The sequence below is a fragment of the Paroedura picta genome, chromosome 1 (assembly GCF_049243985.1).
Source record: "Paroedura picta isolate Pp20150507F chromosome 1, Ppicta_v3.0, whole genome shotgun sequence".
In the NCBI taxonomy this organism is placed as follows: domain Eukaryota; kingdom Metazoa; phylum Chordata; class Lepidosauria; order Squamata; family Gekkonidae; genus Paroedura; species Paroedura picta.
The window spans coordinates 173,672,980-173,699,840 of record NC_135369.1 but is presented as its reverse complement, the minus strand read 5'-3'; the positions used below and the strand labels follow the sequence as shown (position 1 = coordinate 173,699,840).

Below are 26,861 nucleotides of genomic sequence, written 5' to 3'. Positions count from 1 at the left end.
ACATATCTCACATTACCGAATGTATACAGAGGGGGTACCTTTTTAACTGGCTGAAACCAAATGAAGGGCTTGATCTTCATCAAACCAGCACTTGTAAAATTAAAATAGTCAATTAACATTAATCAGTTAATCATTAGAGAGGTGGAGGACATCAGAAGATGACCCAGACGGATGACTTCACTCAGCAAGGTTGACCAGTTTATCCCCATTCTGCATTTACCCTTGCAATTGAAACCACAGGTTATATCAAGCTGAGAAACTAGCAATTAGACTGCAAGCCCAGAATGTCTCAAATGTTAAAGCGGAATTCCTGTAATTTCTTCACATTTAAAATGCACCCAAGACACAAGGAAGAAACTCCACCTTTTCAGAAAGGTTTTCAGGGCTTTTTAAAATGAGTGCCTTAGAAAACACACACACAGAAATAAATAAATGCTACGGGAAAAAGATTCTCATTTTTACAGCAGAAATAGGTCCTGAATTTATGAAATGGTTTGGTTAATCCCAGAGAATTCACACAGTAGGTTACATGCATTTATTTCTACTGATACACCCAGGGATGCCAGCCTCCAGGTAGGAAAGAAATACATTTTAACTAGCACATGCTGATATAAACTCATTCCTTTGCACACTGCAACCATTCATGCACATAACCGAACTTTCATGCTACACATTCCAAGTGTGCTAAACCATGTCTTTAAAAGCATTTCCAAAAGAGAAAATACTTTGCTCCTCAGTATTTAACGTTCTTCCATTATAAAATTTGGGGAGAAAGTTCTTGGAAATGTGAATTTTCGAAGGCCAGAAGACCAATAACAACTAGTTATTGGAAATAATCCCCCTCCCTTGCAATTCCCCTCTCCCCAGTTTTCACATCCCCTTGTTTAAATACAACTAAAGTGGTAGATAGTCGTCTGTTGGTCCCCACAGAAATTCCAAACAATAATGCAATACCTTTTAATTATTTATTTTATTAAGAATTATATTTGCCGGTTCCTCTTAAGAACAAGGAAGAATTTCACTGCTGCTGTGTGCAGTAAATGCCTCCAAAATTGAAGGTGGCCACTGCTGCTAAGAAAATCTAATTTAACATTTTATGAGCAAGGGAGAAGGAGCTGAACCTTCATCAGCTGCAGCTTCAGTTTCATTCTAAAAAGTGTTCAACTAAAATTTCCTGCTATTTTGCCCAATTTTTCAAAGGATATTTGATGGTGACCACTAGGCTACCTGATGATGATGATGGCCATTCAGTCGAATTTGACTCTTGGCCATCCTATGGCTCAGCTGTCTCCATGTCTTTTGGTCTTGCACTGATTTTTTTAGTTGGCAGTCTTCAAACTAAGGTTGGATACACACTTTTCTTGGAAGCTTTAGGATGCTTTGGGCTGATCCTGCGTTGAGCAGGAGGCTGGACTAGATGGCCTGTGTGGCCCCTTCCAACTCTGTGATTCTATGATTCTAGTTGACTAATGCTCTTGCCAGTGTCCATTTTGGTATCTAACCAAAATGTTCTTTGTCGGCCTGGTTTCCTGTTACCACCGACCAGTCCCAGCATAATTGCTCCCTCTGCTGAGTTAGATCACATGATATGGCCAAAGTAAGTGAGCCGGAGTTTCGTGATTCTGCCTACCGGTGATAGATCAGGCTTCATGCGCTGTAGTATTTCCTTGTTTGTGAACTGGGCTACCTAGCAATTTGAATTAAAACATCCTGCTCCCTTTCCTCAGTCACAGACTATTTCCACATGGCGAGGGTTTTCTGCATTGCTTTAATCACTGCTGGGAATAAAGACGGACGCGGCCACATATGGGAGCCTTCCGTGCAGCTTCCTGACTTTTCCCTTCCACGTGGGCTCTGCAGGAACACTGTGATGGTTCTTGGGAGCATGGTTGTCATGGCAGCCATTGTGACTCACTGCCCCTTTTTGATCTTTGTTTAGCGCCCATGCTATATAGCAATCTGAATGAAGATTACTGCTTTTTTAAAAAGGGCCCTCCAAAAGCATTCTGGGTACCATGGCATAAAAAGCCTGAGAAAATGGCAACTATGTGGGTGCCTGTTTTGCAAAGCAGGAAAATAAGGATGGTTGTTTTTCATGCTCTGCTTTTCTTTACCTTAAGGGGCTTACACTTACCTTCCTCTCTCCACAACTGAGTAAGGTTTGAGTTCAGTGGTACCTTTAAGACCAACAAAATCTAATTCTTTGCAGAAGTTTTCATGTGGATGCAACACTTCTTCAGACAGCAATCAGATGCATCAGATAGTTCAAATACATGAAGAAGTTAGTCTTAAAGGTACCACCAAACTCAAACTTTTTTCTGTTGTGGACAGAAGAAGGGAAGGTGACTGTAAGCCACTTTGAGACGCCTTAAGTAAAGAAAACTTATAACCAGAATTAAACTACGTTATCTTTAAGGTGCCACTGGTCTCACATTGCTACAGACCAATGTAGCCGCCCACCTGAATCTCTCCCCGCAACAGTCACCTGGTGAGGTAGGCAGTGCTAAGGAAGTTCTGAGAGAACTGTGACTGGCCCAAGGTCACCCAGCCGGCTGCATGTGGAGGAGGGACTGGGGAATCAAACCCGGCTCTCCTGATCAGAGTCTGCTGTTCTTAATCCCTGAACCAAGTTGGCTCTCAAAGGCGCAGCATTCCTTTCAGATGGCGTTCTAGTTTGCTTGAGCTGTTTTCTTTTCTAAAAAGATCAGAGTACAACAGATTTGAGAAACACTGCACTGAGGATGGAGGAAGTTTGGAGGCTGGGGGGGACGACGACAAGACAATGATGACTATGTAGAAGCAGCCATAAATTGAGAATACTGAAGTCTGTTTAGCTTGGGAACAAAGTCAGCAAAAAAACACACTTAAAAGAAGAAGAGCTGGTTCTTATATGCCTCTTTTCTCTACCTCAGGAGGCTCAAAGTGGCTTACAGTCGCCTTCCCTTTCCTCTCCCCACAACAGACACCCTGTGAGGTGGGTGAAGCTAAGAGAGCCCTGATATTACCGAAGAAGAAGAGTTGGTCCTTATATGTCGCTTTTCTTTACCCAAAGGAGTCTCAAAGTGGCTTACATTCACCTTCCCTTTCCTTTCCCCACAACAGACACCCTGTGAGGTGGGTGAGGATGAGAGAGCCCTGAGATTACTGCTCGGTCAGAACAGTTTTATCAGTGCTGTGGCTAGCCCAAGGTCAGCCAGCTGGCTGCATGTGGGGGGACTGCAGAATTGAACCTGGCCTGCCAGATTAGAAGTCTGCATTCCTAACCACTACACCAAACTAGCTCTCTATACTTTTATTAACAATAATGCTTTTATCAACAGTAAAATGAACATTAAATTATAGACTAATAAGAATGAATCTGATTTCGCCCACTCCTCCTTTACACCAGATGAGCTGCTTGTGTCTCTTCCTGTTCTAAAGTCATCAGTTCCATCCAACCCTAGTCTGACCACTTTCTCTATACTATTTTTGGTATGATACACTGAAAGCGTCTTCTGCAGCTTTTAAAAAGAAGGCATGTATTGTCACTCCTTAAAAAGAAATTTGCCAAAAGAGGAATTTTGTAAAGCGTTCAGAACAGTCTTATCAAAAATCAGAAGCATCTCGTTTGTAGCTCATTGTAACAAGCAGGTAATCCCTGGCTTTACACCCAAATTGCTGTTCCACTATCCCTTATGAATTTGATTTAAAAGACCCAAGGGTCAGAAGGTTCATAGCCACTCAGAGCTGAAATAATAAATGGCTTATTTTCCATCCTGGTGGAGGAAATACATCACAACCCATTGTGGGACACTCACAGATGCTGTTTTTACAGGAAAGTATAAAAATAACCAAATCAGTTTGTCGTGCTCCGTTTACTCAAACAAAGCCCCTTACTACAATTAAGATTAGGAAAAGAAAAGGCAAGTTTTCAACACGTTCAATGAACTTAAAAGGAAGCAATAGTTTAAAGGGGGGAAAGCAGCATGACAAATGTTGTTTAAAAAAGGAAGAAACTGGCAAAAACTTTAAGTTTACCAAACCTGGATAAATTGGGCAATTATGAGGCAATTGTTTCTTAGCATTACAACAATTCTAATAAAACAAATACTACTTCAACCTGTAACACACAACTAACTGCAAGTTTCGACACCATGTTTGCAGGATCCACAGACAAAACTCGCTTATGAGGCAAGTGAGCAGGAAAGCACTATTAGATTATTGTAGTCACTTAGTATTCATGTGCACAGAAGGACAGCAAAAATAAGGATTCAGGGAGTATCGCCTATCCAGGAAAATGTTCGCATCTAGCAAAAAATTCACATGCAGCAATTTTAGAAAAAGAGCTGGTTCTTATACGCCGCTTTTCTCTACCCGAAGGAGGCTCCAAGCGGCTTTCATTCACCTTCCCTTCCCTCTCCACACAACAGACTCCCTGTGAGGGAGGTGAGGATGAGAGAGCCCTGATATCCCTGCCCGGTCAGAGCAGCTTTATCAGTCCCATGGGGAGGCCAAGGTCACCCAGCTGGCTGCATGTGGGGGAGCGCAGAATCAAACCTGGCATGCCAGATTAGAAGACCGCACTCCTAACCACTACACCAAACTGGCAATTTTAATGCTATGATTACATATAGATAATGAGAGCCCCATATGTGACCACTGAGACATTTCTGTTTCACTGAATTTGGAGAAGTGTGCTTGCACACAGCTTAAATCCCTTGAATAAAACTTGGCTGGTCTTAAAGGTGCCACTGGACTCAAAAACCTGCTCTGTTTTTTTTGTGTCAGTCAGAGCTCCTCTCATCAGATGTTTCTGTCTTTTGCAAGTGTTCTTGATTTTGATGGTTAGAGCTCCCTTGATGTTAACCCCATACTGCAGCCACATCCTGTCCTGGATGCTGGAAATAGGGGTGATGAACACTGGATAAGCTGGGGGGGGGGGGAAATCTGACCATGAAGGACCTGTTAATGCTGTCCTAAAGGCCTTTCAAAAGAGAAGTACCCCTTTGAATGTTTGTGGGTTCCTGGAAGTATGATGATTGTACTCCAGATACCTGTCTCCAAGAAGAGAGAAAAGTTGATGAGAGAAAACTGGGAACATCAGCTATCAGGAAAGCTCTATTTTCTCATCATCAACCAACAGGTGGCTGTAAAATCCACTGCAAACGAAGTACGGTAGCACCTTAACAGACCACCAACAGTTCCCAGTATCTTCTGATTCTCTGCCTCTGTACTCCAGTTGCCACAAACCTATTGGTTCTCTCATAATGCAGATACATGAGCAGGTACACCAAGAATTAATGGTAAAATGCTAGCAGTTACAACTCTCAAAGAAACAAAAACTACAGCAGTTTTGCATTTCTCTACAGATAACATGGCAAAACCCCTGCTTCACTTGCAGCTGAATACAACTGAAGAAATTTGGGTTTTCAAGAACAGCTTTAAAAAAAAATTGATAGATTTATATTTTGAAAGATCAAAGACTATCGATCTTTCTCAGTTTCATCCCCTTTATCCTTTCACCTGCTGTAATGCCAGTATATCATATATATATATATAAACATTTTGCTTTGTTTAGAGACTTTTGTAATCCCAATCCTATTACATTGCTTATTAAATGTGCCATCCTACTGACCGCACTGATCAACACCGTAACTCCCCTTGAGTCTCAGTGAGAAAGGCAGGCTATAAATAATATCTGTTTACTTCATTTATACTCTGCCTTTCTTGTCAATGGGGACTCAAAGTGGTTTACATAATTTTCACCTCATTCATTTTCCCCTCACAATAACCCAGTGATTGTAGCCTAGGCTGAATCTGTGTAAGTGGCCCAAGTTCAGGGGGGGGGGGAACCATAGCCGAGTTGGGATTCCAGCCTGAGTCTCCCAGATTCTAGTCCATCATTCTAACCATTACACCCAAATAAGTTTCAGGGTTTAATAACGATATCTTATTATTAAAAATCATAATTCATAAAGGAAGAGGAAGAGGAGGAGCTGGTTCTTATATGCCGCTTTTCTCTGCCCGAAGGAGTCTCAAAGGGACTTACAGTTGCCTTCCCTTTCCTCTCCCCACAACAGGCATCCTGTGAGGTGGGTGAGGCTAAGAGAGCCCTGATATTACTGAAGAAGAAGAAGAGTTGGTTCTTATATGCCACTTTTCTCTACCCGAAGGAGTCTCAAAGGGACTTACATTCACCTTCCCTTTCTTCTCCCCACAACAGACACCCTGTGAGGTGGGTGAGGCTGAGAGAGCCCTGATATTCCTGCTCGGTCAGAACAGCTTTATCAGTGCTGTGGCGAGCCCAAGGCCACCCAGCTGGTTGCACGTAGGGGAGTGCAGAATCAAACCCAGCTCGTCAGACTCCTAACCACTACACCAAGCTGTCATAGACCATGACTGAACATGGCAGGAAGACATACATTGCTCTTAACTTATACATGTGATACTTGCCTTTTCTGCAGCTTTTACCAAAGCGCCAAGTGCTTCATGAGGCAGGAAGATGTCATGACAATGGCTGGAGCCCAGCGATTCCAGCTGTTCCAGCTAGTGACAACCAGCCCAAACTGCCCAACTGCCCTTTGCTCTCCAAACTGCCCAACATCGGTGTTCTGTGAGTACTGAACAACATCATATTTTGTGCCAATTTCCCCCCAGAGTTTATAATTTTCCTTGTCCACATCTGGATTGTTCAATACTGCGACTGACATGTTCATATCTAAAATGGGGGAGAGGCTTAAACGTCAAACCATATTTGCTTACGGGTTTTCAAAAAAAAGCATTTTCAAAATTTTCTTCTTTTGTAAGCAAAAATGCCAAGTGGTAAGGAATGGGCACTGCTACTTTGAACAGTACTGTGAATTGGGTCAGCTAAACTCGAAAGAAAGAAAGAAAGAAAGAAAGAAAGAAAGAAAGAAAGAAAGAAAGAAAGAAAGAAAGAAAGAAAGAAAGAAAGAAAGAAAGAAAGAAAGAAAGAAAGGGGGGAGGGCGAGAGAGAGGGGGGGATGGGGAGGAGAGGAGAGATGGGGCCTCTGTACCATGCATAGCTTTTTACTCCTCCTTTTAATTCCTTCTTTTTGCCCTCCATTGTCCAAGTCACTAGCAAAAGTGTTCCAAGTTTTGAAATACTGCAGTCAGACAGAACTATGGAAATCATGTACAATGGGGGGACGGGACCTGTGAAGTTTGTATATAAGAGTGGGAGCATGGGAAGAGCCCCCTCCCAAAGAAAGAATTTTGTCATATGCTCGGGAGGGGGGAATCATTACTGACACTGCAACCCCCTCCTCCATAAAACTGTTTTAAAACACCTCCTCAGAAGCAGGTAGAGGCCAGCAGAGGCATTCTGCATCTTACAGATCTTGCATGCCCTGAAACAATACACCTGCATTATAAAAAATGTCCAACGTAGATGCTTCTTTAGATTATGAGCTTTTGGGAACTTTGTTTGCATATATTACTATTATGGGTGGGGAACCATGGGAATACTTCATAAGAAAACACAGGCGCTCACTCCAAAGGTGGAATCATGCTTCTATAGCCTACAATTCTCCCCCCGAAAAAAATCAAGCCAACATTTTTTATATGAATCATTCTACCTTCTCTAAGTTACGGTAGTCTAAAATAGGGGGTAGTCAACCTGTGGTCCTCCAAATGTCCATGGACTACAATTCCCATGAGCCCCTGCCAGCAAATGCTGGCAGGGGCTCATGGGAATTGTAGTCCATGGACATCTGGAGGACCACAGGTTGACTACCCCTGGTCTAAAAGGCAGACCACTTATGACAGGAACAGGTGGGCAAGGCAAACATATTCATCTCCTTAATCTGTACTCACATTTTTCCTACTTCCTCAACAGGAAAGCATGAATTACATTTTACGAGTGAATTGTTTGGAACGAACGTGCAAAGAACAATGCGTACTTCAATCTGTCACCTGCACTGAAATTTTACATTTGTATAAAAGTTATTACTATGGAGATAAGGGGAAGCTCTCTATGATGTCACATCATGCCTTTCCAGCTCTGGCTCTGCTTATTTACCACTAAAATGCCATATTCCCATTGAGATCTTTACCTCCTATTAAGTGCCATGGGGAGATCAGCCCTGACTGCTCTTTAGAGGGCCAGATCCTAAAAATGAAAGTCAAAATACTTTGTCCACCTCATGAGAAGGAAGAAGTCCCTGGAGAAGAGCCTAATGCTGGGAGCAATTGAGGGCAAAAGAAGAAGGGGATGACAGAGGGCCATTCCGCACTCGTCCAAAATAGCACAATGGTTACAAATTGAAATCGCTACAGTTTTGCATTATGGACAACGTCGTTGACAATCTGCAACACTCCTGAAACCGATCCGCAAAAAGCGCTTCGTTGAAGCGCTTTCAGGGAAATCCCAAAAAGTGGATTCACCCTCCGGAAAGTGCTACACTCTTGCAACCAATCAGCAACGCTAGCGAAAAAGTTCTGTGCGTTACCATTGTTGCGGTTTCTGCAAAGTCCCGCCCCCTTGTTCTCTCCTCTGATCTTCCGCCGAAGTGATCGCCATTTTTTTTTTCTCCGAGCGAGCGGAGATAAACGCACCGGCGAGCCTTCGTTTACCCAGCAAGGCTTCCCTGGCTGCAGAGCTGTTTTAAGTCACTAAACACAAAACAACACACAGCCCCGTTTGCTGGTTTATTTTCCCTTTATTTTTTACTGTATTTTCGGCCGAAAATTGTGCCCGTGCCGGGGGGGGGGGGTATTTTTTTTTTCACTTGAGGGGAGCATGGCAACGATGAAACGACAGCTCAAACACCACCTGCTACCTAGATGGGTCTCCCCGTTGCAACGAATCAACGCAGATTCATGGCAACATGTTTTTTTTTTTAACTTCCTTAAAGGAAAAGGGGCTTTTTGGGATCATGATAACGGCCACCCATTGGCTGCTTGATGGCCAGGGGCGGGACGAGCTCGGCAATATCGCTTCCTGGCTAGCAATTTTTGCAGAGACCGGAAACCTGTGGGAAACGATAGAAACGCAACTGGATTCCACTACAAAGCCAGGTATGCATAACGACGAATTCCACTATTTAAAATGGCGTTTTTTTGTCCCGCAACCAATTTGCCACATAGATCCTGGTGCGGAATGGCCCATAGAATGAGGTGGCTGGATGGAGACACTGAAGCAATCGGTCCGAGCTTAAATGGACTTTGGCAATGGTAGAGGACAAGGCCTGGAGGATCATGGTCCATGGGGTCGCAATGGGTCGGACACGACTTTGCACTAGCAACAACAAATGCCATGGGATAGATCCTTTCACATTGGTCAAGACAGTGGAATACTTAACCCGAATACATAACGCCAACATGTATATTCTGTAACTGAAGCTACACTAGAGCTATACCTTCGCAGCATATTAATTTGATTTTGTTTGCATTTGTTATATTTGGTTATCTACTCTTTCTGTATTAGAGGTACATCCTATGCTTTTTCACTCTGAGCTCTCCAGAGACTGCTGGGTGGCCTGCATGAATTGTTCGGCTTCATCCTCACAGATAACAATATTTTTAATATTCTCTGTCGAGAAATCGCATACTTGCAAATAACAATTTAACAGTCGGCCAGCTCGACAGGGGCGGTATGCACATCAAATTAAAATAAATAAAACATGGCTTGCAAATTATCTCGTATTAATTACATCCCTTGTCATCACACAGGCTACTGAGGTTCGTCTAGTGAATGTGGTAACCACACAAGAACACAGAGATGTGTCTGGATGCAGGAAGTGAAGTCCAGGAAACGAAAGGGCAAGAAAAGCAGGTTCTGTGCAGAAAGTGTCACACGATTCAAGGACCAAGGCTAGAGGAGATGCAGATCTCTCATAGAATCATAGAATTGGAAGGGACTTCATGGGTCATCTAGTCCAGGGGTAGTCAACCTGTGGTCTTCCAGATGTTCATGGACCACAATTCCCACGAGCCCCTGCTGGCAGGGGTTCATGGGAATTGTAGTCCATGAACATCTGGAGGACCACAGGTTGACTACCCCTGATCTAATCCAACCCCCATCTCAATGAAGTTCTCTGCATAGATGCCAGTGCCCAATTTGGAGCAGGAGCTCAGTGAAGGGCAAAAGGGGCTAAACTCTTTCCTTAATATGAATTGGTCCCATGCCAACAGCTCAACTAGCTTGGCCCTGATTTCCTTGGTGGTGCAAGCTGAAGGGAGAACATTTGCCCTTCTTCAACAAGAACACCATTTTAGCAACTGTGCAAGTTACTGCTCATCAGAAGCGCTCAGCAACTGCCCTAGGAATGCAGCCAAGGTCCCAGCTGCATTTGCTTCTCCCTCCCACACCTTCGCAATTTCCCAAGCACCTATCTTGGCTCTTTTTAGCCAGGAAAAAAAAAACCAGTGTAGTATTACAGCCACAATCATGAGAAACAGCACTGTGAAATTACCCAGACAGGCATGTTAGGGGGCTGGAACAGAAAAGCAAATTAGCATAATTATAGAAGCCAGAGATAGGGAGGGGAAAATGTGACCAATGGAACATGGGTGGAAAATACCCTCTGACAAATGACTTGCAAGATTTTTATCAGCACATGGCTGATTTTCACAAACGGTGGTGGTTAGATGAGGGTTCAGTGGATACAAGACATTGCAACATTAAACTCAGGCTACATTAGAGCAGATGAGTTGCGTATTCATGAGCAAAATGTGGGCATGTGGAGGGGGGATTTCTCCACTCAGTGCTAGGGTTGCCAGCCTCCAGGTGGTGGCTGGAGATCTCCTGGAATCTACTGGTGACAAAGATAATTTCCCCTGGAGGAGTTGGATTCTACAGCATTATACGCGGCTGAGTTCCTCCCTTCTCCAAACCTGGCCCCTTAGACTTCGTCCCAAAAATTTATTTAATTTATGTACCACCCTCAGTGCAGTGTGCAACATACATTCACATGATAGGTTCCAATGCAGCCTATCGGAGGACATTCTGTGGGGAGGATTGTCTGGGGGAGGCCCATTTGATGATTTGGGATCACTGACCCCAACCAAATACTTGGTGGAAGAGTTTCTTCTTGCAGGCCTGCAGAACTGGGACAGCTCCGATAGTTTTTCCATAGACATTGCAGTGTTTTTTGGAGATAGTTTCATAAGGAGTTGAAATTTTATTCAGGATATATTATCATATCCCTTTTATCTAGAGGTCCTGTGTGTGGGTGCTCATGAGGATGTGGTTCAGATACCTGCCTCTGCACAGTTTGAATAGCTGCAGTGTTAATAGCTTTCAGGCCGTGTCACAGGCAGAATTGAAGTCAGCCACACAAAATAGTCAATTGAACCAAACTTCAGGGTCAAGGGGGGATTTGAAACTGGGTCTTCCAGGTCTAACCCTTTAACCCATACAAATACATAAATTTTTAAAAATAACCTTCACCGTAACTAAAGCAAGAAGATACCTCTTGACAGGAAAAAATGTAAAATCATGTAAGATAGTCATAAAGATATCGAAGAGGGTTAAACACACAATATTAGATTAAAAGGACAAAAGGAATATGTGAGTGAAGAAATAAACATCACAAAAGAGGGAATGCTAGCGTTCTGTACATCGTGGAAGCGCACAATGAAACTCTACAAGTTAACTTTTCAATGCTTTTGCCTTGTATATGTAGAAAATAAGCTGGATTTCTACTGGAGCATCGCTTATCCTAATCCTTTGGATAAAACTGCAGATATTCCACCTTGCTTAAGGGACATAAGACTCTACTTGTTTACTTGCAAGCGTGAGCAACAGACTCTGGATGTATCAAGCACTTGACTCGCAGAAGACTCTGTATGTTTGACACCACATATCTGTGGGTTTTGACTCAGTAGACCACACCCTAGAGAATTTCCTTTGTACGGCAGCTTATTCAGAGCTCAGCAATTCACTGTCGGTATTTTAAAGATTTCACTTCGATTTTTGGTCTTGGGGCACATAAACCCCAAAACTAAACCAGAACTTTGTCTAAAGCACTAGCCTCACGCTAAATGCCGAAGCATGGGAATCCCACCCCAATGAGAGTCACCAGCCACATACCCTCCACCAAGCTTTCTGCTCAGAGAAACCAGAGTAACATGCTTTCATTCTGATTTGAATATGAGCCACAAGCAAATACAATTAAATTGAGCTGGCAGGGGAGAAGGTAACAGAGGCGGCAATTTAACTAGATTATCTTTCCTGCCACATGAAGCCCATATAGGATTTCTTTGGCCGCACTCCCCTGTGAAGATTTATTTGAATATTTTAGCAATGCCTTTCTCCCACTCCAGGAACTCGCATCTCTTCAGCTGATTAATAAGCAGAGTTACACCCTTCTAATGCCCTACAATGGTCTTAGAAGGGTGCTAACTCCACTTAGAACTGTACAGTGAACACACGGATTCATAGCCAAATGAGTTCCCCTGAAATACTCTGTTGTGTAATGTTTCTGCTTTCTAGCTGGAACATGTGTCTACTGATTGGTACTGCAAAGACTACCTACATTTGCAATGTCTTTCCCTAATAAAGACTGAGCAGGCAACAAAGGCACCATGGTGGGAGAGGGCTGTTATAGACCATTATTAACATCTGCTCCCCTCTGGAATTGTGTCAACCCCAAGCTGCAATTTGAGGATCATTACACGGCTGCTCTAAATCACTCTCTTGTAGTCCCAGCTCGAACCGCTTGCAATATAATGATAAGTGGGCTATGCTTCACCTGCCCCATGGGCATCATCTCTCCCCCTTTCCTCCCTTGAGAGGGAAACAGTAATATTGGAGTTTGCCTTAACTTGGCACTGGAAGAGCCTGCAGAGGGATATTTACAATTTACAATCTAAAAATAAGAGTAACAAAAATCACATTTCCCCCACATAAGAGTTATATTTTCTCAAAAGTGCTGAAGGAGCTGTTATAGTGGCAATAACCTAGACAGAAGATTTGCTTCCTTACGGCAAAATGTCAGGGTCCTGCAGAATAGAACTTTAACAACGGTGCTCTTATTGTACAACTTCTCCTCAACCTATCCCAAATCTTAAATCAGCTCAAACTCGTATTTATATGCCAATACTCTGTTTAGGGAACCAGTTATAAATCCTGCCTAATTCTTTATCATTATTATTTCAGTTTATTACCCGCCACTCCCAAGTGGCTTGTGGCGGGTTACAATAGTCTGAATAAAATCCCCAATAAAACTCCCCTTAAAACCCCAGACATAAAACACAGAGATCCACAAATCAAGAAAACACAAATCAAGAAAAGACATGGCGAAAAAACCCAGTTCAAACAATCAATCCATTCCCACTTCCAGCAATCTCATAGGGGGAGGAGGGAAGAGGGGGGCAGAGTAAACAAATCTAGACAATTATGATTTCCTTGACCAGAATTCATATAAATACACCCAGGGTGCAAGAAGCAATTGTGAAAAACTTTATACCCAGGTTCCGCTTAGTCAGAATGTGCAATGTGACTAGTACTACTATGCAGCCAAAAAAACTGATCCAAATCCAAATCCCATCTCCAGAGGTTCTTCTCTGAGCACTACTAGGACAATCCAGCTTTTCCCCATCCGACTAAAACTATTCTTGATGAAGGTTACTGCTATCAGATGTCTGGCTGAAGAAACTAACATTAGGGCGCCTCAGAGATAACAAGGCAGGCTGACCGTGTGGCATTCCAAGGCCAAAATTCTTTCATTTCTTCCCAAAAAATGTACACTAAAGTGAAAGATTGCCTCTAGGACTACGTTTAGTTGTTGTTGTTAGGTGTGAAGTCATGTCCGACCCATCGCGACCCCATGGACAATGATCCTCCAGGCCTTCCTGTCCTCTATCATTCCCCGGAGTCCATTTAAGTTTGCACTGACTGCTTCAGTGACTCCATCCAGCCACCTCATTCTCTGTCGTCCCCTTCTTCTTTTGCCCTCGATCGCTCCCAGCATTAGGCTCTTCTCCAGGGAGTCCTTCCTTCTCATGAGGTGGCCAAAGTATTTGAGTTTCATATGTTTAATACAATGACCCAAAATTGGTATGGCAATTTAAAGACACGGGCTGGTTTCATACAGGTTGCTCACATTAAACACAAGATTGAGGTAGATGCTTTGTGAACCAGTTAGATCAAAGTTAAGGATATACCTGCATAGAGCAAGTTGCAGAAGTCCGGTCTAGAGGTGACCGTCTCATGGATCACTGTGGCTAAGTGTTCCAGGGCCAAGTAGGGCACTAGTATTTTGGCTTAGTGTAGGTGATAAAATGCAAGTCGTGCTACTCCTGTGATCTGTGTCTCCATGGAGAGGGAGGTGTCCAGGATCATGCCCAGGTTCCTGGTTGAGTCATAGATAATTGTACCCCATCCAGATTGGGCAATCGTGCTTCCTTGCTTGGACCCTTCCTGCCCAGCCATAGGACTTTCATCTTTGAAGGGTTGAGCTTCAGATGACTCTGCTTGAGCCACCTCGTCCATCTTTGCTCGAGTTTGTTGAGACATCTCAATGCAGACAAGGACATCTTGCTGCAATTAAGCATCAAATTTATTGCAGTACCAGTTTTCATGGACCGGAATGACTTCATGGAGAAATCTATCTGACAAAAGCTTGTTCACATAAGTCTGTAAGCATTTAAAGTGCCACAAATCTCAATGGTCATATTCAGGTATCATGAGCAAGCCATGATGCTCCCTGGACCCTGTTTTTTCCCCCTCAACAAACCCTACCGTTGTTTTTTTCTAAGCTTGCATTAAATGTGAGGATCCATCCACCTACCCTCTAATTTCTTCTCATTATGTATGCACAAAGGGGGAGGCAGGATGGTCATTATGCTGAGGTCCTGCCCCCTACCTATAGTAAACCGTGCTGTGTCATTACAGATGCTTGAATGGGAAGGGGGAGAACCTTTAAAGGACTTTGGGGGGGGGGTGAAATGCCACATGCCATTTTAAAAGGAGAGCTTGGCTCTGTTCCATCCCCACAGTGAGTCTGCTCTGATCTGGAAAAAAAAGATGTTTTTTTCTCCACATTAAAAGTAAAAGCCACCAGAACTGAAAGAAATCATGCTCGGCAGAAGAAACCAGTGTCATACAGATGTTCCCCATTAAGACAGGGATCTTCTTGCCCCATTCTCCCTCTCAATTTGATGAGCAGATTGAAAAATTGACCGAAAAAGGTACCGGAATCTCGGGTAACCAATGTACAAGCAAAGGCAAACGTAACATATGAACTTTAAAAATAATTTCACACAGTCATTTGCTTGAGGCTGACCGACCCATCAACACCCACTTGTCCTTCCCCCCCCAGTCACCCCCCCATGACCTGAACCAACCTGACCTCCCCAGGGGTTCTGTTAAAGTTGTTGTTCCTGTTAAAGTATTGTCCAATTGAACCTGCTGTAATTCTTTTAATCTTAGAACCACTGCTGGAACTGTTATGATGTGTTATGTTATGACAATGATACATGTTTTGATGTCCTATGCTTGCACTCGAAAGCTCATGCCTTGAATAAATCTTTGTTGGTTTTAAAGGTGCTACTGGACTCTGATTTTACTGTGCTACTTCAGAACTACACGGCTACCCATTTGAATCTATGTAATACCCCTGAGCCACATGGGAGGATGGTATAAAAATCTTAGACAGACACGTTACACGACATATACTGTAAAGATGATTTATCAATGCACCTGCCTTAGAACAGGCAGTATTAAAGAAAATATCTGAGCAGAATCAGGCCAACAACTGAATATGCTCTATCTGCTAGCAACAGATGACGTGGTTACGATACCTTCCCAGACAATTTCACACTCATAATTCACACTGCATTAGTCAATTGCATTAGAAAGGCATCAAATAACCAGGTAGAAAACCAAAACAGAATCTGCCTGTTGTAGGATCATAACACATGCAGTCAAACTCAGCCATGGTTTCAGGCTGCTAGGGCTGCACAGAATTCTGATTTTTTAAAAAAGAAATTTGTACTCTGTTGAAGTTCTCTGCACATTTCAGAGTAGAACTCATGAGTACTCCCATACTCAGTTCAGCTACAAGTGTCCAGCTACAAGTGCATTCAGGTGCACCGGAGAGGGGCTTGTTCTTCCCCCGGTATTTCACCACAGCGGGCTATTATAAAAATTAAGAGGAATGAGCAATATCTGAAGGATTGGTTTGTCACTTCAGAAGTTTCAGTCTGATACTGTGCAGGTTTGTGCTGTCAGACTCCTAAAACTTTCAGCCTACAATAAAACGAGTTTATATCAAACTCTCAAAAACTGCAGATGTTTGATGAATTGATGATACAATTCACGGGTCATAATTTCTAAGTTAGTAAGTATGATAACCACCATTTGTCCAAGGCTCTGAGAGTGAAAATCACCCAAGGTTTAACAAGGGTTTTTGCACTTGTGAAAGCTAATGAACACCAATTAGCACTTCCTATTTTAATTTCCCATCTGTACACAGAATATTGCTGTGGAGTACTGTTAGTCCAGTTTTACTTACACGTTTCAATTTACAATTATACAGATTCAGCAAAGGGAGGGGTAGGATACAGCCCTATGAAACTGAAAAAAACCTTTGACATGGTGTTTGCTAAATTCAGAGGCCGGAATTGCAGGCCAGCCAGTTTACATGAATTACATGAACCGCAGTCAGGCTGTTTAATTTAAGCTGAATGGAAACAAATTTAAAATTTCTGAATCTGGAAATTTCCCTTCTTTGTTTGCTTAGCCAACATTGTTAAATATGCAACCAAGGCCAAAGCACGTAACGCTAGGATTTTCATGATGTCATTTGGTCCTAAAAGCAATTTCAGAAATAAATTGAGGTCACAACAATGTGGAAGGGAGGGATTTGGGATTTAATCATCTTCTAGTACCATTTTCTCAACTGAAAATGCCCAGTGGATTGCTACATGGGAAGGGGAAAGACGACAAACCAGAGCAGACCCAATCAATTTCATCTCAGCAGAAGTCACAGAGCAGGGCTAAAACAGGGGTAGTCAAACTGCGGCCCTCCAGATGTCCATGGACTACAATTCTCATGAGCCCCTGCCAGCGAATGCTGGCAGGGGCTCATGGGAATTGTAGTCCATGGACATCTGGAGGGCCGCAGTTTGACTACCCCTGGGCTAAAACATACACCCAGAATTCCAGCCACAGGGCTTTATTATCATGTTTAGTCTGGCTATTACAACAGATCCATCACTGATACCCAGATAAACAGCACCCTGGCCAGCAACTAGTTTTTTGTTTTGTTTGCTTTGATAAAATGGGTGGGTGGTAGGCCATGTTCTCTCTAATTCCCCCCTCCTGAGCAGCGCAGTTCATATCCTGAGCAGAATATAACTGCTGTAATCTTAAAATCACAGAGTTGGAAGGAGCCACACAGGCCATCTAGCCCAGCCTCCTGCTCAATGCAGGATCAGCCTAAAGCATCCATGTTAAATATCTGTCCAGTTGCTGCTTGAAGACTGCCAGTGAGAGAGAGAGCTCATCACCTCCTTAGGAAGCTGATTCCACTGCTGAACTACTTGGTTAAATTTTCCTGATATCTAGCTGGTACTATTTTATGTGTAGCCCCTGCCCTCCTCCAAGTGACAACCTTTCAGATACTTAAAGAGAGCAATAGTGGCCCCTCTCAACCTCATCTTCTCCAGGCTGAACACGGACCATGGGCAGTACATGACCCTGTGCAGCACCAAATTGCTGAGTGGGGCTTCCTGTATTAAGAAACGACCGCTTACAAAGGAACAATGGTAGTAGGGCCGAAGCCCCATCTTCTCTTTTTAAACACAGCTTTATGCCAAATCCTTCTGCTGAGGATGCAACTCATCCAATATCCCTCTTACCCCAGAGTGAAAACAAGGGGATCCCAGGGCACTGCATGCATTAGCAGGATTTAATCAGGCCTTAGCATAAAGTTTAACAGTTGAAGAACTATTGTGTATAATAAAGAAGAATCAGACCATATCACTAAAAGGCTGTTTCTAAATGGTACAATTTTCCTTGCGAGGTTAGTAATTTAGTCTTCCCCAATTGACAGTAAATGTCAGAAATATAAGCCATTACTCCCCAGTAAATGTCAGAAATATCGACAATTACTACCCCAGTCAAAACCAGTCCTCCACACCCACTGCGTACTGGCTCCCATACTACCTTTGATGCCTAGGATTAGTTTACAATCCAGCAAAAGCAATCAAGCCCTAAAACTGATTATCATGCACAGTTCTATATTTCACACCTACCATAACGAAAAATGAAGTTCAAGTAACCCAAAACAGCTACTTTGCAAGACAGGAGGGGCATTTGTATGCAGTTATAATATCAGAAAACAGGTGCATGACAACTGTACGTAGTCGAGCAAGAAAGCACACAATTCTTATAATCCAATGCAAATAAACAGGCTGTCTCTTAAATTAGTTTGCGTAGTGGCAGCAACCTACAACAGAATGCTGTTGGAAAAATTTGTGCTTTTTCCTCCTGACTTACTGGCAAAGAACACGGGAGCCGTTCCGGAACTAGGTCGCATGAGAGCAACACAGCACACACCAGCGTCAGAGGTAACCTATGACAGACTCAGTTCAACATCACCACCACAAGCCTCACAAAGCATGCAACTACCTGGTCTTGAACTCAGAAAGAGGCTTCCCATCTCAATGCCTTAAGCTGGGCTGATTCTCTTGCACTCTGAAAGGCCTCTCAGACCCGCCAGAGGAAGTGACACAACTCCTACTTGTAGCCAGCTGCCTACCGAGATACACACACGTCCAGCCTCAGCAACTGCAACAAAGACAGGAAGACACCCAAAACTCTCTGGAGACTGAATAATTCCCCTTGCTTGAACTTCTAAACCTTCACCTGTGACACCGCACCTCGGTTCTGAGCCCCACAGGCCAAAAATGCAAACACAAGAGAACAAGCCTCACATAACCCTGGACGCACAACCCGCATGCCGCAGGGTCAGAATGCAAGTGGGAAAGTAATGCAATGGGGCCAGATAGAGGCAGCAATTACTCCCTGCCCTTTTTTACCCTATATATGATGATTTGCCAGTATTCCTCCATTTCCATTTTACTCTGCTCTGTACTGTCCTTGCTTTGCCAAAACAGGCACAAGACAGAATTATTGCCATTCCAGTTTTTTTTTTTTTTGCTACACACCAGAGCATACTTTGCCATTTAAACTTTATTTAAATATATAATATTGCCAGCTACTTAAAAAAAAAGATGCATTAGTTTAGTTGTTGCTACATGCCTTGGGTCTGAGTTTTCTGGGACAAAAAGAAGTCCTTTTTGTTTTCTGGGGCATGCTAAAGCAAACGATGTCACCTAAAGTTTATGTACACTATTGCGAGCTATTTTAAAGGGAGGGGGGGGTTCTCCTACAATGCATTGATTTTGTTGCTACCAACCCTGGGTCCTGATTTTCCAGGACAAAGTGTGTGTGTGTTTGTGTGTGTGACACACTAAAGCAAACTTTGTTACCTAAAGTTAAAGTGAGGATTGCAGTCTATTTTGGGGGGGGGGGAGAAGGGTTCCCACATATTGCACTGATCTCCTACAATGCATTGATTTTGTTGCTACCAACCCTGGGTCCTGATTTTCCAGGACAAAGTGTGTGTGTGTTTGTGTGTGTGACATACTAAAGCAAACTTTGTTACCTAAAGTTAAAGTGAGGATTGCAGGCTATTTTAGGGGGGGGGGGAGAAGGGTTCCCACATATTGCACTGATTTTGTTGTTACCCGCCATAGGGTCCTAATTTTTTGGATCAAAGACAACGTGCCTATGCATGTGTAAGAGATACTAAACCAAACTTTGTTACCTAAAGTTTAAGTAACTCTTACAGGTTATTTTACGGGTGGGGGGGGGGAAGGGTTCCCCTATGTTGCATTGATTCTGGAACAAAAACAACACACAGACTTCTGTGCGTGTATGAAAGAGAGTGAGAGACATACTAAAGCAAACTTTATTACCTAGAGTTTAAGTAACGAATCAGGACTATTTTAGAGGGGGGGAGGGTTCCCCTGCATGGCACTGATTCTGTTGTGACCCACCTTGCATCCCATTTTCCTGGGAGAATTTTATTATTTATTATTATATTTATATACCAGCCTCCCCGAGGGCTCAGGGCGGTTTACAGAAAAAGCTAGACTTCATAACATCATAACAGTTTTCAATATTTCTTTGACTAACCCCCCCCCCAAAAAAAAGAGACCCCCCCTTTGCTGACCTTCCATCCCGCGGAGCTGTTGCTGTCCCCCTTGTCCTTGAAGTAGGGCACGTTCTTGACCATCCACTCGTAGATCTGGGAGAGGGTGAGCCGCTTCTCCGGGGCGCTCTCGATGGCCTTGGTGATGAGGTCCGCGTAGGACAAGTTGCCCCAGGCGTTGCGGCGGGACGAGCTGCTCTTGCGGGGCCCGGACACCGAGGCCAAGGCCGAGCCCGACGCCTGCTGCTGCTGCTGCTGCTGCTGCGGAGGGTGCTGGAGGCACGGGAAGTCGCCGCAGGGGCAGCCGCCCGCAGCGCCCAACTCCCCGGCCGCCCCGGCGCCTCCACCACCGCCGCCCGCCTCGAAGCCCTCGCCGCCTTCCAGCAAACTGAGGAGGTCCCCGCCGGGCGAGGCAGAGGCGCACAGGGCCGCGACCCGCCCGCAACGGGACGGCGAGGCGGCCCTGGCCGGGGTGGGCGTCGGCGTCTGGCCCGGGCTGGACGGCGCGAGCTCCGGCCGGGGCAGCGGCCAAGTGCAAGAGCGCGGCCGGGCCAGCGGCTGGAAGTCGGGGTCGGTCTCCACGAGCTGAGGCGCTTCGGCCATGGCGGGGCAGGGCAGGGCAGGGGAGGCCCGGCAGGCCGTCCGGGTCGGGGAAGCGAGGCGAGAGCCCAGGCAGGCGGGAGGCAGGCAGGCTTGGAGGCGGGAGGCAGCCGCCCGCTCTGCTCGCGCTCCGTCCCTCACTGCCGGCCTGCCCAGCAGGCGCTCGCACCACAGCTCTCCTGGCGCGGCGGGACCTGCGCAGCGGCTGCGGCCGCCCCCGGGGCCGCCCCTTCGCCTCAGGCTGAGGGACGCGCCGGGCCGAGCGGCCCAATGGCCGCCCCGAAACGCCCCCGGAGGCGCCCCGGCCGGGCGGAGCTTGCGACTTGCGGGGAGGAGAAGGCGCTCCGCCTCGGCGCTCCCCCGCCCGGGCCTCAGGGCCGCGAGAGAAGCCGGCAGAAGGGCTGGCGGCGCCCGCGGGGACGGGCCCAGGCGGCGTTTCCCGCCCGCCCGGCCTCCTCTCGCCGCGGCCTGGGCGGGAGGAGGACACGGAGACAGAGACACGCGTGTGTGGCAGGGCACGTGTGGAAAGAGGCCGGGCCGTGGAGTGCCGGGGAGGATAGTGGGGTCCTGAGTGGAGTCACGCCTGTTGTCCGCCTGTGGACTTTGGTGGGTGGGGAAGGGCGGAGCGCGCCTCAGGACCGCGCCTGAAAGAGGCATCCGTGTCAAGCGCTTACATGGGGGTGTCTGAAAAGTTTTGAGGCCAGGGTAAGGTGATCAGATTGTCCCACTTTTGGAGGGACATCTGGGGGCACATGGCGAATTGTACTTAAGTTGAAATTTAAAAAATTAAAATATATATATTACAATACTATTTTTTGCGTTCTATGCGTTCTTATGAAAATTTCTATTGCTCCATATAGACCAAATTTTTAATCAAGAACCACCCCCCCCCCATGGTGTCCAGCTTTACCAATGTTAAAATCTGGTCACCTTAGGCCAGGGGCACCTGTAAGACCAACAAAGATTTGTTCCTCAGGCAATGCAACAGGGATCATGAGAGTACAGATATTAGTAGCAAATTAGTAAACAGAGTAAAAAATCTTGACTGATTTCAGTTCATCCTCGACCTAAAAGTTGTAGAATTTCCCTGTAGTCATTACTTTTGCCTTGATGTTCAACTGAAATCCTGCTTTGGTGGTCGTTTCAAGTCTCCACTGTTTTCTACCAATAATGTGTCATCTCAATCTATTAATATTTCTCCCACCAGTTTGCACTCCACCTTCATATAAATCTAATCCAGCATTTTTTTCTTTTCCAGTGACTCTTGTCTTCTCATAATGTGACCATGTTCTGCACACAGATTGAAAGGATGGGGTGATAAATTGCAACTTTGTCTGATACGTCCTTGTCTGCAGTTCTGGAGGCCTCACTTCAAAAGGGATGTGGACAAAATTTAAAGGGATGAGGATGAGCCAGGGTTTGGGAGACAATCCTTATGATGAAAGACTGGGAGACTTTGGAATTTTCAGTCTGGAGAAGAAAAGGTTGAGAGGAGACATGATTACTCTCTTAAAGTATTTGAAAGGTTGTCACTTGGCAGAAGGCAGGGAGCAGTTCTTGTTTACAGTAGAGAATAGGACCCACAGTAATGGGTTTAAACTACGTGTAGAATGGTGTGGGCTAGATATCGGGGGAAATTTCAGAGTCAGAGTAGTTCAACAGTGGAATCGTCTTCCTAAGAAGGTGATCCACACAGTCAAAAGTTTTACTTTAATCTATGAAGCACAAGCTGATTTTCTTGTGAAATTCTTTCATAACTTACATAATTTTGTAATTTGATCTCTAGTGCCTCTTCCTTTTATGATTTCAGCTTGAACATCTGGCATTTCTCATTCTGTATATGGCAATGGTTTAATACTTGCATGAAAGTTGCTGCAGTCTTTGATGTCCCCTTTTTCCAGAATTGGGATGTAAATTGAACATCTTCAGTCTGTAGAACATTATTTTGATTTCCATATTTGTTGCCACAAACTTGTTACGTTTCTGTGGCGTTACAAACTTTATATAATACCTCGTATTAAGTCCAACCAAAATATCGTAATACAGTGTGTAAGCTTTTTGTCCTCTGGTCAGTATGTGAATGGGATGCCAAAAGGAATTACACAGAGGCAGGCAATATCAAACTACCTCTGAACATCTCTTGTCTTGAAAACTGTATGGGGTCTCCATAAGTCAGTTGTGACTTGATGGCAAAACCCTAAAAAAAATTCATATTACTTCAACATAGAACATTGCCCTTTCTGATATCACATATTTATCCCATTCTTTATCCAAGTTGCTCAGGATGGCATATGTGGTTCTTGCATTTTCCGTTCTATGCTCACAACCACCTTGTCAAGTGGATTGGGCTGAGAGAGGCTGGCCTCATGTCAAAACTGGCTATCGCAACCCAAATACTCCCCATTCAACACTGTAACCAGAATGTCCATGGACTACAATTCCCATGAGCTCCTGACAGCATGGCAGGGGCTCATGGGAATTGTAGTCTCTGGACATCTGAAGAGCCACAGTTTGGCCATTTCTACTCTAACCTCTATACCGCACAGTATTTCACTGGTATAAACAATATTTTTCCTGTTCTAAAAAATACTACGTCTCTTCTTGGAATTTGCTCACTATACTTCACCTCTGCTTATCCTCCTCTGTGAGATCCAGTCTATGTAGTGGTTTTATAGTGCTGCAATGGGACCAGATCGCTTCAAATCACTGCCTGCCAAGAAGCTTGCGCTTGCTGAGCCAGTTACTCTGTCTCACGCTGACCTATTTTACAGGGTTGTTGCAGAGATAAAATGCAGAAGCTTGGACATAGTTCTGAGCTCCTCAGAAGGAGGGCAGAATAAAAACATACTAAGTTAGATTAGATATCTTCTGCTAGAGACAGGGGAGGGTGAAGGGGCTGGCTTTCCATACTGGTGGGGTCAGTATCCACAAGGATGAGGGGAAAGACCAGCCCTGTGGTTTTTGCAAGATCTATAGTCTCTTTTTTGGGAGGGAAGGCAAATGAAAGAGGGGAGCTGGACTGCTGGTTATTCTTTTTGCTTTGGAGCTGTATGCACAGGGCTGGAAACCAACAATGCAAAGGAGTTTACTTCTTCCATTGCCTGCTTGGGATGCCTCAGGATGTCCATTTCCCCAAGAGTGGGAGGCTCAGACTCAAAAGGAAAACAGGAAGTACTTCACACAAGTACTGCTGCTTATCACAGGGGATTTGGAACAGTTGTTACAGGTAGTAGTGACATTTGCTGATTTCCTTGTGTCAACCTCATTAACATTTTGGACTAGCCACAATTATCAGGGGCCATAGCACAACCGATGAACATCTTGATGCCAGCTTGGTGTAGTGGTATAATTTTTTTTGTAAATTTTTTGTCCCTGTAAATTAGGCTTTCTCATGGTTTTGTGAAACCCTGAGGTTTCTCGTCAGTCCTGGAAGTGTTTCCTGAATGCGTAGGAGTGAATTTTTTATATCTGTTGACCTGCCCTCCACCTCAAAATGGCCAATGATGGCCCTGGGAGGGGTTGGAAGGGGAAGGACCCCAAGTGGGTGTGTACACAGCTATGCTTCCCAACCATATTCTGCATGATTGCACCATTTCTGGGGCTCCTCGAAGCCTGGAGAATGTTTCAGGGGGTTCTCAGCGGTACAAAAAGTTGAGAAAGGTTGCTGTAAATGAACAAGTTGCAACCAGATCCCTCATTTCTTCCAAAGTTCTTTCATTATGAGAAAAATCAAAGTAGAGGGTGCCGTGATGTACTGTGGCAGACCTTTTCACCGCCTGCGCAGTATTCATCATAGATGCAATTGTTCCAACTCAAGTGGCTGGTACCAGACAGGAAACTTGACTCATGTGACCGGTTTGAGGCCTCAAGCTTCTCAAAGACCAGCACTCTGGGTTTTTTTCCTCTCCAAGCCTTGCAAGAGCTATGGCCTATGAACTTATGGTTCATAGAAAAGCTAGAATCAATTCCCAGGATGGACTATTAAAAGACCATGGCACAACTGGTACGTGCTCCCCTGGAGAATTGACTTGTTAGCTCAATTCTCAGTAGGAGAAACCAGAGGGGCCTCCTTCATAGGTCTACTCAGAATTCTGCTCTCGTCTTTTCAGTGTGCTTACTCTCTGAGAAGTGTTTTGGCCTGTTATGTACCTCCTCAAAGCCATCAGAGTCAAGGCACTGCACAAACATAAAAACAATAAATGTATTTTAGAAAACTAACCAAATCAGTAGACAACTATTCCAACCGTACGAAAAGAGCAGGTAAAAGTTTTGGTTTCACATAGAATCATAGAGCTGGAAGGGACCTCCTGGGTCATCTAGTCCAACCCCCTGCACTATGCAGGACACTCACAACCCTATTGCTCATCCACTCTAACCTGCCAGCCCTTGAGCCTTCACAGAATCAGCCTCTCCATCAGATGGCTATCCAAGCTTCTGTTTAAAAATCTCCAAAGATGGAGAACCCACCACCTCCCGAAGAAGCCTGTTCCACTGAGAAACCACTCTAACCTTCAGGAACTTCCGGATGTTTAGATAGAATTTCTTTTGAATTAATTTCATCCCATTGGTTCTGGTCTGTCCCTCTGGGGCAAAAGAGAACAACTTTGCTCCATCCTCTACATGGCTGCCTTTTAAATATCAGATCCCCTCTCAGTCGTCTCCTCTCTAAGCTAAACAGACCAAGCTCCCCCAACCTTTCTTCATATGTCTTAGTCTCCAAACCCCTCACCATCTTTGTTGCCCTCTTCTGGACACTCTCCAGTTTGTCTACATTTCTCTTCAACTGGGGTGCCCAAAAGTGAACACAGTACTCCAAGTGAGGCCAAAGCAGAGCTGAGTAAAGCAGTACCATCCCCTCCCGTGATCTGGACACGATACTCCGTTTGATACAGCCCAAAATCCCATTTGCCTTTTAGGCCACCACTGCTGACTCATATTCAATGTATGGTCTACAAAGACTCCTAGATCCTTTTTGCACGTGCTACTGCCAAGACAGGTCTCCCCCATCCTATATTGGTGTATTTGGTTTTTACTACATAAAACCATTCAGATAAAAACAACATGATTTAATTTCACCTGCCTTTTCTCTCCATTAAGTTGCAGCTGACCTATGTCAACTCCATTGGGCATTCAAGGCAAGAGGCATTCAGAGGTGGTTGGCCATTGCCTGCTGGTACATAACAACACTAGTATTTCTTGGCCGTCTCCCATCAAAATACTAACCAGCCCTGTTTAGCTTCTGAGATCTGATGAGATCAAACTACCCTGGGCTATGTAGCCATGGGTATGTTAAAAACAGCAACAACACTAAGCTTCCAAATAGGAGAGAATAAGAACATGCTGACCTGATGCCTAAAATTTAGCAAAGAGCTTACTTCACGCATGATGGTGCACGCAGATTCCATAGACCAGGGATAGTCAACCTGTGGTCCTCCAGATGTTCATGGACTGCAATTCCCATGAGCTCCTGCCAGCGAACACTGGCAGGGGCTCATGGGAATTGTAGTCCATGGACATCTGGAGGACCACAGGTTGACTACCCCTGCCATAGATGACAGGTCAGCACAGTCGAAGTCTTGTTCCTCGTGCCACTGCCTCTCAAGCCACTAAAAAAGAGGAAACACAACAGGAACCCTAGACCAGATCATGGTGTAAGGACCTCTTTTCATAAAGGAGAAGGCGGTCTTTATCCAGACCAAGTCCCTGTTTGTTTAGGGCATTTTAAATGACCACTGCCAACACTACGAACTGTGCTTGCAAACAAATCGGCCATCAATGCTGCTCTTTCAAGACTTAGTAAGGAATTGTTACTGGAAGTGAGCTCTTAGGATTTGAATTTGTTTGTTGGGTAGAGAGACTGTGGATATTATAAACTTCAGACTAGGGTCAAGGTTAGGTGAATTTCTGAAGCCACCCTAAATTGTAAAACTATTTCTGTGCTAAGTACTATTTTGAGCTTTGTCATTTATATTGGAGATAGTTTCCATGTTTGTATTCCTCTGCAACTACTTGATTAATTGGTTAGTGTCTGATTTTGATCATTCTTACAGGTTACGTGCAATGTGAGAGCCAACATGGTGTCATAGTTAGTGT

General features: G+C 44.6%; 1 protein-coding gene across 3 annotated transcripts in view; it reads right to left on the bottom strand.

Moving 5' to 3' along the window:
* The window catches only part of FOXO1 (forkhead box O1), a 456,870-nt gene extending 435,813 nt beyond the window's left edge, over positions 1-21,057 (bottom strand). For all 3 annotated transcript variants that reach the window (XR_013226892.1, XR_013226891.1, XM_077312601.1), the window contains exon 1: positions 20,190-21,057. Coding sequence is in view for 1 of the 3 variants with exons in the window: in XM_077312601.1 (XP_077168716.1) it covers positions 20,190-20,771 (582 nt within the window). In the remaining 2 variants the exon portion in view is untranslated. The remainder of the gene's footprint in view (positions 1-20,189) is intronic.
* Positions 21,058-26,861: the final 5,804 nt, after the last annotated feature.